At 48.5% G+C, this 17,709-nt stretch overlaps 1 protein-coding gene across 1 annotated transcript in view; it reads right to left on the bottom strand.

Annotated features, from left to right (window-relative positions):
- LOC105567700 (protein jagged-1) overlaps positions 1 to 16,861 on the bottom strand; it is a 58,322-nt gene extending 41,461 nt beyond the window's left edge. Inside the window, exon 1 of the mRNA XM_012022772.1 lies at positions 16,005 to 16,861. Coding sequence (XP_011878162.1) covers positions 16,005 to 16,052 — 48 coding nt within the window. The 5' untranslated portion in view covers positions 16,053 to 16,861. The remainder of the gene's footprint in view (positions 1 to 16,004) is intronic.
- Between the last annotated feature and the right edge of the window lie 848 nt (positions 16,862 to 17,709).

The raw sequence follows: 17,709 nt of genomic DNA on the forward strand, positions 1-17,709 counted from the left end.
AAATTTGTCCGCACTGCTCGGTTTTGCTTCCTCACGGAGGAAGTTTTGTTTTCATGGAAAACAGTTTTCTCGAGTTTTCATTGCCAATTGATTTAGAATGTTTCAAAGCGTCGAGAAGATACAGTCTTAACCCTAGAACCCGACACGTCAAAAAGTTACGTAAACTCTACACATGGGTAAATTTTACCCAGCGCATTTTCATTTGCTAATAACTCTCGGAAAAATGGTCAAAATTCAATGTTTTTTTTTATAATCGGTGTAGAAAACATCGAGGAAGATAATTATGCTAACAGTTTTGCGGTTAAATAAAGTTGAAGAAAATTATAATAAAACAAAACACGTTTCTTCAAAATTCGCTTTTCTCTAAAAAAATTAATAACTTTTTAACTATAACAGATAAAGCACTGAGGCAAACGCGATTTTAAAGAAGACGGTTAATTCTTTGAGAAAATCTAGGAGCAGATCGCTGGTTATTAAAAAAACTATATTTTTTACAAAAGGAAAATAGGTCTGTTCGAACAAGATATGGATGGGACTTTTTATGGGTTTATTTACTTAATAACTCTATTTTCCCTTTCAAAATTATTTTATTATAAGAAAATGTATTATTATGTATTATTTGTTATTTATAAATAATTTCACTTCTATTGCATAATATATGTTATATATAATAAATATACTTATTTGATACAATTATAACCTCTAAAGCACATTTATCATACATCAGCAACCAAGTTTTCAATAAAAACTAGAAAGAAAGATAAATCTTATTGCAAACAAGAAAAAATTAAAAATGAATTTTCCAACGTAAACCCTACACATGGGTAAAATTTACCCGAACGAAATTTTGCTGTCTTCCCTGTCGAAAACGGTCAGGTGAGAAAACAGCTGAGTTATGCCTTCCAACAAAGGAATTAGTTAACTAATTTTGGCCCTAGTATAGTACTGCCAACTCCTCATATTTTCAGAGCGGTAACGTTCGAAAAGTTGGTCTGGGTAAATTTTACCCATGTGTCGGGTTCTAGGGTTAAGAAAGTGCCCGTGGTCATGTTCGCAAACTCGTCCGCTCTCTATCTTGTAAAGTAATGCGACGATATGTCAGAGAACGTTACGCAATGATGTAATAATTAGCGATACTTTGTATCGCGCTGTAAATAGAAAAACTTAAAGTGTACTAATGATGTTGCATAACACGGCGTATGTTGGAGACTCAATTCCAGTTTCTCCCTAAGATTCCATTCAAAGTCTCTGTCTCGGTAGATTCTCCCTTGGGGAAAATATACCTTAGGAAACCTTAAAGCTTGAGAAAAATTAGAAATATGAAAAGTAAATTTGGCCACTTTAAACTTTTATTTAAACTTAAACTTCTCTTCTTACGAGAAAGTGCTGTGCCGCCCGGTCCTCTAGCGGGAACTTCGACAGGCTTGGCTGTCTAAAAATTACCTCAAGTGTCCGAGATTACTCTAAAATTTCTTAAGTAAACTCTTAGATTTGTGAAAGATTCCTTTCAAAAACTTTAATTTCACTTAAAGTAAATTTTCCCAAGAGCTCTCGGAGTCGAAGTCCCTCGGGGCTGTCGAGGTGCAATAAGTGGACACCTCGCATTAACGATCGCCCCCTATCATGAAGTACCGCGCCTTCTATCTGTGCGGAGCGATTATTTCTTTCGTCTTTCTCAGCGACGCCCGCTTTCGCGGTTATTAGGTTAAAAGTTCATCCCTTTCTAACTACATATTGTACGTGCATTATAATAACTTCATTGTCCATTAAACAGGTTTTCGCGATTTGCATTAAAAAGTAGGGCCTTTAAATTGTACACGATAGTCTTACCTTCCCAATGGCGAAAGCGAAGGAAGTACTTTTGCGAAACGTGTGAAATTCAACTTCGCTCAGGATCACTCTCTAAAATTTTTGGAGTGAAAATACTGCCATGGAATATGTCACTCCGTGGCGAGTGTTTTTTCTAAGAACTTTAGAGAGTAAAACATGTCTCTGGCAATGTCCAGTCTATTCTCTAAGATCTCCCTTAGCTTCTTAGATCTTCTCTCTTGCTCTGCGACGCTACATAGCACTACAGAGCGCTTTTACAAAACGGACCCATACGTTTTGAAAACTATCGAATCAAATTTCTGATCGCACGATGAGGACGTTCTAGGAGCTTTTCATTCTCGTCGCGAGTCTCGTAAGTGTCCACGAGCTTTTATGGAATAGCCGCAAGTTCATTGGCTACACATTTCTCGAAACTAGAACTTGGACCAGGTTCTAGCGTCGTGGACACAAGCCTTTACTGTTGCCTTCGTGTGCACATCTTCGTAACCTGTCGCAACATTAACCGCTCCGCGTGTGTGTGTGCGTGCGAACGAACAGAATGACGGCCTTCGGTACATGTAGTAGCGAGTGCACGCTCGTGAATCGCGTGTGCACGCGCGCGTGTGTGTGTGTGTGCGTGCGTTCACTCGCTCGCGCGGCGGTCGGTCGGTCGGTCAGCGCCGGAGAAGAGCCTTTCCTTTCCGCATAACCAAGGTGCAGCGAGCCATACCTCAGTGCGCCTACTTTTATATACACTCTCGTGGAACTCGCGAAGTACGAATAATTCGCCCGGCCGGCCGAAAAAAAAAGAAACGCTCGCGGAACGCATACTGAGGAACGACTCTACCGTGTCCTCTTCAAGTGCGTCTTCCTCCTTCCTTTGTTCTTGCCACCTTTCAAGGAAACTCATTTGCCGACGCCTGCCGCGAAAATCAGAACCGCCGCTTTCGGAGAGTCCGCGATTTTTCTCACGCCCGACGGAAAACTAATGCGAGTTTCGTTGTGAATGTTTCAGTTCTGTCGCCGAGTAAGAAAGAAATGACAATTTCTAATTAAGCGCAACGCAATCTTTTACGTCCTTCTTACACAAAGTGCCTTTGCGTTACTCGTGGCGCAAAATCGAGAATAGCGCGAATACACCATAACATCGTAGAATTCGATTTGTGGTTGGCAATCGTTGCGCTTAACTCAAAGATAAACAGGTTGAAAAAGTGGATAAATGCAGAAAGTAAGCTGTACAAATCGATTGTTATCGCCGATCTCATTAGCGTGCCGTAAACGCGTACGGTATATATGTAATTATGTAAATACGTAATTACACCCGGCGATGATTACGTAAATCCACGGAAGCGAAGTGTTCCTTTAATATCTTAATTGCGAATCCGCTACCGTCTGGCGACGCAACGAGACGCATCGATGAAAGTGCCCGTATCTTATCATTAGATGCTAACGCTAATTGGAAAACAACGACGCGGCCGCCAGTGAAAAATTTCCATCTAAATTAGCGAAATTAGCTAAGTACCTCCGCGTTGCCTTAAGCAACTTGCAACGAGCGATCCCGGATAATCGATGCGCCCAAATGGAGAAAAAAGGAGTCGCGGCGCGGCACGGCGCGGCGCAATAATTTCCTAAAATTGATTACGTAAACGTAATCTCGTATACCCTGCACGCTAATAAAGCGCAATGGAAATTACATACTTTTTTTTTTATCATCCCTTTATCTCGCCGATCCATCGCGGGCTGCGGAGCCAAATGGCGCGATCGATCATCCCGAATTGCAGAAGGAAAGGAAGGACAAGGGCGGAAATTGGCGAGAGGAGGAATAGAAGCGGGCAACGGCAACGGCAACAACAGCAACAGCGCATCAGGGACTGGCGCGCGATTTCGGTTTCGAAAATCGTCCGGGCCTTTCATTTTATCTCTGAGCTCCCAAGTCGTAGGGTAGTAATTACCGGTGGCCGCTACCTGCCCGAGTGAAATAGACCTACCGAACACCATTTAATTTTATACCGTAGAATCCGCACGGACAAATCGCTCGGGCGTGCGTGTGCGTGTCGGTCGTCCGTACTGCACGTCTCGTTTTCTCCGCGCCCCCCGCTCCGCTGTGTCTCGCACGCTCGCGTTTTACGGGCCTGTGCTGCGGCGCTGCCCCAGTACCGCGGGCTTTAGGCCATGCCCCTGCGGTCCATATATCTCTCTCTCCATCCTCTCCGCGAGAGATAGGGAGACCTATACTTAATATTATTTGCTACCCACTCGGCAAGCCCGCCAGACTGCCTCTACCCTGACCACAAATTACCGAAATAATTAAAAAGTCTTACTTTGCGTGGGAAGTTTCGCGAACCCCCATCGCTCCCCCCCCCCTCTTTATCGTCGTGCTGGTCGGGTAGGCAAGAGAGATCCGAATCGAAATACCCGAGCCCGATTGAATATCTCTCTTACGGGTCTATTAAAAGCCGGATGTTTCACTCGGACATATTCCTCGACGCGGCGTTTCCCCCCCCCGACGAGTGTGTTCCTAGATATTATTTATTAAAAAGAGAAAATGTCGTGTCACCGCGCGTCGTTTAATTTAATTGTACCCCGCTTAATTGTACCTGCTTTATTGTACGTCGGCGGCTTCGAAACCGTTAAGGCGCGTCGGGCAGACCGAGTAGTAAAATTCGCCGGGCGTTCGGTAAAACGGACGTCGTTAAAGGCGCTGAAATTAATAATCGCGGGGACGACTCCGCCAGGCGGGCTATCATTTTCACATTCTTCCGCGGCCGAGGCAATAATTTGATTTAGCCGTAAAGAGAGCGCATTTAAGACACTCCATCGATCGGGCAATAAAATTCAAGTAATATCTACCCCTGCGATAATTACAAGACCGGTAGGTCTCGTTTCGCCGCCGCTTGCCGGCAGAATTAAACTTTCATGAGCGCATGCCTTATATTTTCTCAAACGATTAAAACAATTATAAAACCGTAAAACCGCTGTCGATCTCCCCGGTCGCCTCTCGCAGCCTCGGGGAGACTCGTCAAAGGAATGCTTTCGCGAACACGTGCTCGCGCGCGCCCCGCTTTTCTGATCCCAATCGGACGCGATTGACGAGTGGGTGTACCGTACTCGCGTCGTGGGAAGACTCGAGAGAGAACTTGTCATCGTCGCAACGAAACGGCCAGGTCGTTATCGATGAGCTTTTGTTAGCTCCAGCCGAGGGACGCTGAAACCCGATCGAAGGCTCAACTGGAGAGATTGGCCGTGGTCTGCTCGGCCCGACCGTCTTCTACCTATCTGCCTGCGAGGATCGTGGGTCCGAGAAACGATCGGAACAGGTGCGCGAGTCGGGGTTGTTTCGTGGTTTACGCGCATTTACGCAGGCGTGTCGCCTGTCTCAATACAGACATATCGGTTTCGTTCCGTTAACTGATAAGTGGACGGCGTTCGACAAGATCTCAATAACGATCGTCTTGTTCCAGTCGAGTGACTATCATTTCGTACAATGTTTCCCTCTTCGAAGAGGAAGTCTGTTCTCGCGTACCCCGCAATTAATTCCGGGAGTAATTGCGACTCAATCCGGCAGTCTTTTGTGAAATCCGTGCGCTCTCACACGGTGTTTAAAGTGAGCGTCGAACCAGCAATTGCAGGGAAATTCGTTCTCCAATTTTCATGATCTGTGTAGGGCAAAGGCGCCTAATATCGCCTTACCAAACTTCAAATCGTTCTCACTTAAAGATATTCGGTGTCTTTACCTTATTTTCGAAATTTTTATTAAACAAACATAACGAGATTTGTGATCGTTTGCTTACACTCGATCAAGAACTGCCCAACTGCCGGCGTTACTCTCGAGTTCACGAAACCGTAACTTGGCGTAAATCGCGTCTTGTCCTGGCCTGTCGGTTCTTATTTCGCGGTAAAGAATTGGAGGTGTAAAACAATCAGCCCGGACTGCCCGAGGCGTCGGCACAAAAGACCGTCGCGCTGATCCGCGAGCAGCGAAAAGAAAGCGGTGCCCGCGGTCTCTAATCACTAGACTATAGATTACGAGGGCGATTATTCCCCGATTACACGTTGCGTAAGTACTCGCGACAGTGGCCAAGGCGGAACGATTACGCCGGTAAGCCCGGGCAGGGCGAGACGCGATAATAAATTAAATGGGAAAACGTCGCCAGTTGATGGGGCGACTAAGCGTTAAGGCGCGCAGTTAATCATAATCGACGTTGCTCGAGTTCAGTGAACACGAAAATGAGCAACGAGCCGGCCGGCCGTACGGAGCCCCCGTTTGAATTTCAGATAGTCTCATTATTGAAATTTCCAAATAAAACACGCTGCGAGCGATAAATCCGGCTACGTCATCCTTCTAAACGGCCCGGCCGTTTGCGACGCATATTTCTATCGCGCGTGTACTATTCATGCGCGCGCGCGAAATGTAGCATGCAAAGTGCGCGCACTATGCATTTAAGATGAGATGTAAAGGGGAATTCGCGCGGCTCGATGATAAGTGCTATGTAATTCCAACGAGTGATTTGACTCGTTGCAGAACTACATAGCGGTGATAATTTATATGTACAGCAAGAAACGGGCCGAGTGCTTTATTGGTTTCGCATGCAGAGATAATGTAGCGCGTCCACACGTTGGGGCCGCGCGTTTACGGAAAAGGCGGAGGGATGTTTAACCCCTTGCACTCCGAATTACATTTCGTCTATGGGTTTGGACTTGAAAAAGTGTCGAGTGAGACTCGACAAAGGAGCGCCTGAGATCAAAACTGACGTCGAGTCACACTCGACATATAGGAGTGCAAAGGGTTAAGGGGATGCTGGAGTGATTCCGCGCTTTTTGCACCTCTTGCTCCTAGAACTGTCGACTCGCGAAAACACTCGTGTAATATACAAATTACGTGGCTTTCGTGTACCGACGGTGTTCTAGATGGCCGTTCCGGCGGATGCAAAAAGTGCCCCTTGAGTACACATATCTCTAACGTCGACGCGCGGACACTCGCTCGAGGAACGCGACGCGAAATGGAGTAACTGTTAACGGGCTGCCCCGGAGTTTCACCGGTCACACCTGTCGACGTTCATCGAATCGTCACTCTTTTGTCCACGCCCGTCGCCGGCAGGAGACAAGAAGACTGGAGGCGGCCAATGAAGCACAGAGGCATCTGCGAAAAAAGTACGCGTCTTTCTTCACGGAGGCGGTATTCGCGCGATTCCCGCACCGACGAACCGCTTCTCGCGCTCCTTCTTCTTACCCGCTATTTTCGATCGAATAACGGAGCGATCGACCAAGAAAATCCGATTAACATCAATCAAAAGAAGTCGCGCCGGTGTGCGAAAAAAGACCCCGGTAATCATGTCGAGTCGACCGCCCAAACCGCCATTGGAATTACAATTCCCTTTTTTCCCCGCGACACCACCGTCGCAGATAAGATTTAGTTTCTACACAAGGTACTTGCGCGACAGAAATTGAATCGATAAATAAATCGCGAGCACAGAAGAAGGAGCCGCGAACAAAATCGACAACGGGGCGACCGGAGCGGAATTAATATCCAACATCGTCACGTGCTGCTTCGGCAATTCCCATCGTGTGCTGCAAAAGCCGTATCACAGAGTGCCCCATTACTCGGCGCGTTTCGAAACTCGTGAGGAGCATCCGCGGCTCGTTTCCACGAACTCGTAAAAGCTCTCCGTGTAGGTTCGCTCGGCGGCCTCCGCTTCTCCGCCTGATGTTGCTCCTCACTACCGGCGAGTCGAGAAGGGCGAGGAGCAGGAGGAGGAGGAGGGAAGGACTCGCAGGCACGCACCTGTGCGCCGCCGCAGTCCATGGGGTACCATGTCGGTCAGGACGGGGCCCCAGCGCCACGCCACGCCACGCCATGCCATGCCACGCCACGCCACGCCACGCCACGCGGGGCAACGCCACCGGACCGCATTATCTGTCTATCTGCCGAGCATTCGCCGAGGCTGCTCGCCTCTTCTCCGCCTCGGGGCTGATTTTTATAGGGGATTCGCGTGACCGCCGGCTAAACGCTTCGCTTTAACCCGGCCCCGGCTCCGCTTCGGCTGCTGTGCGCTCGCTCGCTCTCTCTCTCTCTCTCTCTGTTTTCATCTCTTCTCGGCCTCTGCCCCTCGTTTCTCCCCGCGCCAGCGCTTTTTCCCTTCCTCGGGCCCCGCCGCGCCGCCGCCGCCACCGCACGTCTTCGCCCGGCGGCGAAGATCGCGCGGAAGGCGCTTCTTCTGCCCCGAAGGATTCCCTATTTACACCCCGGCCATCATCGCGTTCCGCGTTATTTCCGTCCTCTCGCTCGTTGCTCCTCGCGTTTCTTCGATCCTCACTGAGCCCCCGAGATTAATATTTTGTTTCATCTCTTCTCCTCCGCCGCTTTTTTCCGCCATTACCAATCCTTCTTATTGTCCTCGTCCATTCTACATGGTGTGAATCGAGGAGCATCAGATCTCGCCAGTTGTGCCGCGCATCCTCCTAGTTAACCGGAGTTTTCACTTTCGAGGGGCATTCCTGCTCGTCCTCTTCCCGACGTCGATAATTGGCCACGCCGATCGGACGCGGAACGGAATGGTAACAGAGATAAAAAAAAAGAGAGAGAGAAAAGAGAAGAGGACGGATCGAGGTGAGAGATGCGCGAGAAGATCCTCGGTTCTCAGGACGAAAGCGGAAGGAGGGTACAAGCGCGCAGGCTTAACAGATCGTCGTCGTCGTCGTCGTCGTCGCCGAGCAAGAAGCGCAAGTAGCGTAGGACGAATATACGTCTTGCTCGGCTTTATCTTGCGTCTGTCACGCGGAAGAGCTCGAGCCATCGGTCTATGCCGCGGCAAATGCGTAACCGCAGATTTTAATTAAGACCGCGCGATAGATCGAATTTAACGAGCCTACGTTAATTAGCCGCGCCTCGAAATATCGTCAGCGCAATAACGCTGGCGCGGTGCGAAGGGACCCGTAATCGCGCGAACCGTGTAATTACGATCTCGGTGCGGGCCCCCGCGCGCTTTCAGGCTCTTCTAAACTCGAGGGGGGGCCCCGGCGAGGCGCGCCGGAACTAAGGCGGGCGATCGAGGCGATTGTGCTCGAAAGAATCGCGCTCGAGATTCCGCGAGTCAATCGGTCAGTTAATCAATCACGCTCTCGATTAATTACAGCCCGGCTCACGTCGAAACTTTCTTGCCGAGCGTACGCGACTTTGGTCTAAACGATTGTAAGAACTGTCTGAGAAAATTGCGACAGCGCACGTCGTTTCACGGTAAATTGTCCGAGATATCGACGGGAGATTATGTGCGAGGATTGCACGGGACGCTAGGAAAGTCAGAGATGCACCGCCAAACGACTGTCGATCATTGTCCGCCGTGGTATCGATACTCGTTATCACTGCAGCTCGCTAACTTAATACAGAGAGAGACATCTTTCTCCGATCATTATAACGTTGCGTTATGCAACAGGTCGCAAGGAGAAATGCTCAAGTCACTCGTTTCTACAAGTAGCTGCAATTATACCTACTTTTTCCCATTATCGCTCAAGATTATAATAATTCAATAAACATCGGAGTAATAACGCAATTATGTAACGCGTATTCGCGTGCGCCGAGCGATAATAACGTAATCGTCAAGTCGAAGCATAAACCTACGTGATTGAATCGTCAATAAGTGCAATAATAATATGACAGAATTCTTGAGAATACAGAGACAGAGAAAGACAGAGAGAGAGAGAGAGAGAGGGGGGGGGGGTGCTAGTTGTTTAAGAATAGAAAAAATCGCGGATACTTTTAACGGAATCGGAGTCGAACGGCGCGGCTGCACGAACCACGTTTCTCATATTGAATGAGAGCTGATGATAGTCCACGGCGCGTTGAGCGGATAATTAAGCCGCGGCGATGGAAGACGCGATGAATTATCATCGCGGCGGCGGCCAATAAAAGTCGGACCGAGGCGAATCTCAGGTGCATCTCGCCCGTCTCGCTGCACATATGCAGACGAACGCGGATCGATCCCGGCACCGGGAATCCATAACGGGGGTTTACGATAATTGTCGGAGGCCTCGTGCAATTTCAAGCTTAATAAACCGTCGTCTCTCTTTCTCCGCCGTGCGATCGTCCGCGTCGTCGCGGAATCCACGCCGCGGAAAATCGCGATGAGAAAGCCGGAGAGGCCTGCCGATCCGCCAGTCCGGCGGTTTCGATATTCGTTAGTCAGACCACATCAACACCTTCCGATCCGCAAGGCCGCGGCTTCCCGTGAAATCGTCTTTAATCAGACGGCCCGAAGTCGATCGCGCTCGATTAACCACGATTGCGCGCCGCGGCAACTCACGTCGAATAAAAATAACATAAAACGCCCGCTCTCTGTAGAGAAGGCTGGGGTAGGGAAAAAAATTGCAAGACCGCGAGGCGGATAATGCAAAGTCGAGAAAGCATTTCTATCGCATTAACTCTTTTTAATCGCCTTTCGATTAACAAGAGAATCAGTTGATTACGATGTATCAGTAGCGGTCTAAAGACATGCGTCAGTATTTGCAGAGAGGATAATGTCTCCGCACACGCCATATGTTTCGGTAAACGATGTATAAGTACGGAGCGCAATCGTTTCATCATATACACTTAAAAAGAATCACGCCGCCTACTTCCGGGTTGATCTCAATCGCGGGCTCATCGATCGCCGCGGCCGAAGGAAGCGTCAGCTGCGCACGTGGAAAGTCTCGAGAATCGCGCAAGAAATTGCGCGGAAGTAATCGCTTTGCAAATTACAACGCAACCGTGCGAAGGCTAAGTTCCCTTTCTCAGGTTCGCATACATTTTCCCGCGGGATTCTTTTTTTTTCGCAGCTGGCTCTTCGCGCGCATGAATCACGGTGTGTGCCATGTGGTGAAATTCACGAACGGAGTGACTGATGGTTCCCTATAAATTAGCACATCTTTGGAAAACCACTTGTGCACTTTGGGTACCCGAGTCAAAATTTTCGTACTACTTTGACACTTTCAAGAATAATTTACACCTACATAGACCAGCAATAACCTGCTTTGATGACATTATATTTTTCTATTCCTCCCTTGAATCTTTAATTCTAAAAATTTACTTTAGCTCCTACTTAAAAGGACCTGCTTTAACGCTAAATTGGCAAAAGTAGAAATTTCCGACACTGTCCGTTTTTAAGTAGAAGTAAATTTTGTACTTGCAGTTCGAGCTCTCTTACCGTCTTAGGTCCTATTGTATAATAGAATTAAAGGTTCAACGTAGGGCGAAGATTGCGCGACTCGGGTAATTACTCAATTTTTTTCCTAGTCGAAAAATGAGACGTCTCGACGTAATAGAAATTCCCTCAAGTCCGACGTTCCCTTTTAAGGTGGAACACGCGGAAGGGCACGGTCGAAGGGACACACACGAGCACGAGTCCACGGACGCAGGGTATGCGCTTCTTCGGACCGCTTTCGAGGAACTTTTTTCGGCATCGCACGTTATAACGGTAATTCCGTTCGGACTGTAATTGAAAGAGAGCAGCGCACACACAACGCGGCAGCAACAGCAGCAACGGCGGCGGCGGCGGCGGCGGCGGCGGCTTAATTGCACTAGGTCGAAATCATCGAGGGAACGACGGACGGACGGCGAGGGAACCCTCTTCTCTACCGCGGCCCGTTCTTCGAAAGTCGTTTATAAGAGAGAGAGCCGGGAGAGAGGAGGTGACCCCCGGTAACTCCAGGTCGGAGCGAGGCAACGCTCCGGCTCCTAAGCTCCCATTATTCGTCGGGTTCGACCGAAATTGTCGATCGTTACGGAAGCGTGGATTTGCTTGCCTCCTCGCTGGCGAACACACGCATCATACTTTAACCCGGCAATTTACATTTGATATTTATAATTTAATCATTTTCGCTCGTGATTGCGGCTCTTTTCCGAGGTACCACGGCGAAACAACGGGATAGCTACGAGAAGAAGTAGAAGAAGTTGTAATTATTTTGATTTTAACGCACGCTGTCTCTGAAATACATTTTGCGTGAAACACCGCAGATTCGGCTCGTATCACGCGTTGTTATTTCAGCGTCTACGGTCATTGCCAAATAGATATTCGACACGTACATACACGGAGAGACCGATATGGCTACCACGAGGGGGAAACCGCTGAGGGCATTGTGGTGTACAAATTTGCGGCATTACTGGGTTTTTTTTGGGGCACTTTTGGGCATTAGTTTGGGCATTAGGCCTTGCTGGGGCATTATAAAGATTAAATAAGATCGAATAAGATGAAATACGAGAATAAGATAAAGTAATGCCCACTGGGCAAATGGTGTACAACATTTTGGTCAGCGGTATCCCCCTCGGGTTACCACATGTTTAATTAGGGCTGGCACAAACCCAGTAAATAGTAATATTTGGGACAGCTATATCTATGGTTGTCATATCCACATTGGTACGGTAAGTAGTGGAGACAACTATATGCGTTTTGTGCAGCAAACTTAGTGAATGTTGCAACACAAAACAATGTAGATGCTCTTACTATTTGTACGGCAACATTTCTATTTTAATTAATAATAAGAATTCTTCAATGTCGCCAGCGATAATTAACAACGTCGGTGTTTTTGAATAATACAGAAAATGCCAGGTATGGTCAAGAAAACACTGACATTTTTGTTTTAGTTAGTTTAGCCTCGGCCGTGCTTTCCGTGTAGGTACAGTTTAATGTTAACTATAGAGTCCGGATTTAAAAAAAAAGTATATCTCGTATACGCGGCGACTACCGCACGGAAAAAAACAATGTAGCTGCTGTAGCTAAAACTTAGCAAAATAGGGACAGCTAATATTTTTAGTTGTGATAGCTCAATATTTTGCTACGACAGCAAACCGTTTGGCACAGTAGCAAAATATTGAGCTATCACAACTAAAATATTAGCTGTCCCTATTTTGCTAAGTTTTAGCTACAGCAGCTACATTGTTTTTTCCGTGCGGATGGAAAAACGCGGCGTACGAACGAAGACTGCGCGATCGTTTCTGGACGAAGTTCTCCGAGGTAGCGCACAATACGGAGAGACGCAGTAAGAAAATTATTAAGTGCGAGTGACGGGGCAACATCCGCAAAAAAAAAACTATACTTACGCAGTAAGTGCGTAATCTCCCCTGGCTGAGAACTAAGGAGAAGGACGTAGCGCGCCGCCCTCCTATCCTTGCGCAACTCGCGGGAGAGGAGCGTTAAGATAGCACTAGTCGTCCAGCGACATATCACAGCGGTACACAGACGTAGCCGACGATCGCGAGGTAAAGAGACGCCGATAATTAATTAAAAGCGAATGCCGATATCACGCACCGATAGCCAACGAAACGGCATAAAATCCTTTTACGATGTGAAACTCAAGCGCATTTCTAAGCAGTCCTTGTACCCGAGGTGTAGCGAGGAATCGTACTTTTTCCTAGCAATAACATTTCTAATTCTATCAAGGATAAGAACCCGCTTTTCCCTGATGACTATTAAGCGAACTTATTTATAGTTATTTAACATCGAAGGGGAGAATATAATGATCTGTAAATATGCATATATGTATCAAGTGCAATTTTTACAAGCTGTGAGAAAATGACGGAGGAACTTCTTATCACGTTAAGAGCATGTGTAACTTAATAAACTGCATCGAATGAATCTTCTCTCTCTCTCTCTCTCTCTCTCTCGCTTCTATTTATCTAATCGCTCCACTTTAGAGCAGTTTGCTAACGATTTTTTAATGTAAGTCATTAATATGCAATCGTCTTTTGACACATTGGCACCGAGACCAACATGATTTTGAGAAATGCGATAGGCTTAATTAATTAATTGCTCTCGTAATACATATTCAAACATCGTTATACGCTTATAATATCGGCGAATAATTTAGCTATCAACTAAATCGTGTAATCGTGTAACCGGGTGTATTATGCAAAAGCCGGCTTCGCCGGTACGTATGTGGGAGCAATAAAAAGCATGCGACGGAAGCAACAAGAACGTGAGAAAAGGATTATTAAGTGTTTATACGTCATTTGTAAATTTATGAAACGTTTACCCGTTTATTTTTAATATCAGGAATAATTCATGTCAATAACGAGATAATAATTGAGCTAAACCGTGGTGTTATTGTAAACATTATTATAAATTTTATTTTCATGCATTTTAATTGTGTTCGCTAGTGAAAAATATACTTGGCTTTCCCTCTCTCATCCTCTCTCTCTCTCTCTCCCTCTTTCTGAACTTACTGATCATCAAAATCTGGCGTGTCACACGCGCAAATGTTAAACTCTAGATCGAAATAGCCGTGGCAATAAAATCCACGATTTTTTGTGCGATCAATTTTGTATCATCGATCGTTCCCCAAGGCGGAAGACTGTGAGATCGAAACACGTACGTGAGAACGGCCTCGCGTCGCAGATGCTGCATCACGCACGATAGCACCTTGTGCGATGATGCAAGCGGTAAACTATGAGCATTTGAAAGGAGCCAACGCTGCGCGCTGAGATCGCAATGATCTATAATGGTCGCGGAGACTGGTATGGAAATCCCGCTGCTGTCTTGCAAATTAACTTCCGATACGCGATAGTAGCAGATCTTGCGTAAATCACGGTGATAACGAGACGAGGTATATTCATAAATCGAGTATAGGTATTTTCTGTTACATTGTTATGATCCAATAGTGGCGTACGTACAAGCGCGCAGAAATATCGGGAGTCGTCGATAATCCATTGAATTATGTATACAGTCGATCTCTTGTGTTTCGCGATCAAGCGCGCGAGTTTCGCCGTAGACAAGCAATTATATCTCTATATATTTAATTAATAAACGCTAGAGGTTTTCACTTAAACCTGTTTACATACGCGAGAAAAGAAACCCATTTGATAGACGCGCGATGAAAGAGACTCGGGTTCAATCGTACATAAATGTGTATCGTAATGGCCTGTCACAACTGCTTATTTTTATTACGATCGTACGCCTCGGGGGTATACAATATATACGTATACTGCGTACTGTACGCTTGCACCACCTGTCCGAATACCCATTGGACCGCACCGCGCTGGCTCCTTTTTCTGATATCACTTTGTCGCCGAGCGTGGCGAAAGAAGGGAATGCTTTTCACTCGGCTGCGCGAAGCTTCACGGCTGACGATCGAGCAAACGTAGGGACGTTAACGCAATCTAATCGTGTCTTAACGATCGCGAGAACAGTCGTTCGCGGCGAGTAAAAAGTGCGCGTTCGCGCCGATTACGTCTGATTATTAGTACAAATAGCACCGTGATCTTCTCGCACGCTGTGCTTTTTACGGCACTTAAATGCCGGCTTAAATGCCCGCAGAGAAAGATATTACAGTGGCTACGGAGTTTGCACTACCAGGTTGTACGTGGCAATTGGAGGTTTCACTTTAATACGCGCATCATAAAGTCGCGTCTCTCTTTTTCTAAGACTACATGATTTTTTATAAACATGTCGTACCCTATTAGATTCATGTCACGATAAAGCGGTCGATTATAGACCTGCGGATTTAATATTGAGACTCGCCGCGTGTCTACTTAACAAATTGCGAAATATACGCACGGCTTGAACATAAAAGTTACAATTAGGAGACCAAGTCTTAGTCTCATTTCTGCGCCCATTCAGTAATCGCGCGTTTCTAGAGAGATACAATGTCTCTACAACTCCAGTGGGCCTAATGGCATTTCACCACGTGCCATACGCCGACTGGAAGCTGTAGAATACAATTGAAAAGGGCCAAAACCCATGGCCGAAACGTTGCGTTAACAAAGGAAGTTTCCTGTAGCCAGTTGTGTCGGATTATTCGACCCAATTGTTAACCAACTACTGGCGATTCAATATTCTCCAATTTGTATTAAAATTCCAAATTTTCTGTGTTTAAAAAAACACATAGCCAGTCGATCAACTTCGCTTAATCACGTTGATTCGTCTGCTGGCGTCAAACGATTCTTAATGTTAAAACTACAATTGTCCAAGTTGGAATACCACATTACGTTTCATTCCGCCGCATATCGCCACCTGCATCGTCGGCCCGTTTCAATCCTACGTAATGTTCTATTCATCTATTCTCCGACTCGCCCGTTTGCATTTGCACGAGTTGTTTGTACCTGCACCCCGAGGGCGAGGATCGCTATTATCGCCTGACATTTCATGACGATTCCTTCCACCCGTTTCGAAAGGCGAGAGGCACGCGAGGGGCCTCCAGGTGTATCGGGAGGTGCGGAGCGACACACGTACCTGTATGAGGTGGGCAAGGAACAGGACGTAGGTGGCGGCCGCCCTCATGTCTCTCCCTGGGGAATCCCTCGACTACCGCATATCATCGATATCCCCTGCTGCTACTCCTCGGCCGCTCCCTCGAGCACTCCTCTCGGTGGATCCTCCGCTGTCCTGTCGTCACGCCGTTTGCGTATCCCTCGCTCGCTCTCTCTCCCTCTTTTTCTCACCACTCTCACCGAATACTATCGATCTCTATTATCGGCACACTGCACTCCGCAGATCCTTCCGGTCCGCGCACCAACACCGAATATCCACTGGCGTGTGTCCTCCGCGTGGAAGGACGCTCCTCTTTCTTTCCTATCCGCTGAGCACTAAACACTCGTCAACACTTGGCGAACGAATGGCAGACTCGCGTGCGTATTTCCCCGCCGCGTCTCGTCCGCCGAAGATCCTCGAATCCCCGGCTTTCCCGCGCGCGCGGACGACGTTCAACGAGGACTCGGGTGAGACTCCGAGCGTAAGCTCCGTCGCATGACCGCTCTCTCGCGACAGGTACCTTTCGCTCCCGAGAAAACACTCCGGCCACGAGCGGCTACTACGGGCTCCTTTCCTCTCGCGCCGCCTCGTCGATCCCTCGCGCGAGACTAATCGCGTCTAATTGCGCGATTCGTCTGCCTTTTAAATTCGTCGGGCGGGAGAGGGCGATCTCTCGCGCGCGCGCGCGCTACTCCAGAACTCGACACCTGCTGTCCTCGGCGCACAAGTCGGCGACGTCCAGCACGTGTTGGTAGCGTCGCTTGTACTCTTCCTCCCCGGGGCGGGCGGCTACCGTCGGGTCCGACACTGATTTTTCGCCGGTCGATGGTTCCTCAATCCGCAGACATGCCGCGGCGTGCGAGAGACGAGAGCGGTTCGGAGCTCGAGCTACCGGACAATTCCATTCCAATCGCTCCGCGCGTCAATTAATCCCCGATGCGCGTCGGCAGCGGAGGGAAATCCTCGCGAGGATCGGTTGCGGCACCTCGAGAAGAGAAGACCGAAAATTCCTTTATCGCGGCGTAGATCGCTCGTGACAATCCCGCGGTCACTCGTCGGAGGAGAGCGATATCTGCGGGCGCTCAACGTCGGGAGGGCGAAACGCGTGACACTGCTCGCGCACACGCGCGACGCGCCGCGAGAAGCCGCGGGAGAGCCGGCCGTCCGGGCGCCGTCGTCGGCGCCGCCGCGGAAACGCGCGGCGAACAGGTGTGTGCACGTGTCCAGCGTACGCGCTAGCGTGTGCGTACACGGCGCCCCCGCCGTGTGCGTGGACGCGCGCGCGCGCGCGCACGCACGCCGCTCGGTAGCCGTATGTGTGTTGCGCACGTGTACGCGCGCATGGGACGTGCGCGCGCCGCGTCCGTGTGTGTGTGTGCCGTTTCCTACCGCGGTTCTAATCGCGTGTGCACGCTGGAGAACGGAAACGCAGCGACGTCCGCGGGGTACACGACTCGCTCGCTCCGGGGATACTGAGCCGGAGCCGCGGGCCGGCCTGCGGGCCTCCCCCCTATCCACCGCGGCTCGTCCCCCCCCTTCTGTGCAGCCCCCCCTTCCCGAGTCATTCCACCTCCGGGAGCACCGGAGGACCCCTTTACGTGTACCCCGCGCGCTCTGCCTCGCATCCTTACGGGGTCCTCTCTCTTTTTCTCCTCCCGCATCGCGCATCGCGACTTTACACACGCTC

Source organism: Vollenhovia emeryi, unplaced genomic scaffold, assembly GCF_000949405.1.
Source record: "Vollenhovia emeryi isolate VEMERY1.0 unplaced genomic scaffold, V.emery_V1.0 DF939135.1, whole genome shotgun sequence".
In the NCBI taxonomy this organism is placed as follows: domain Eukaryota; kingdom Metazoa; phylum Arthropoda; class Insecta; order Hymenoptera; family Formicidae; genus Vollenhovia; species Vollenhovia emeryi.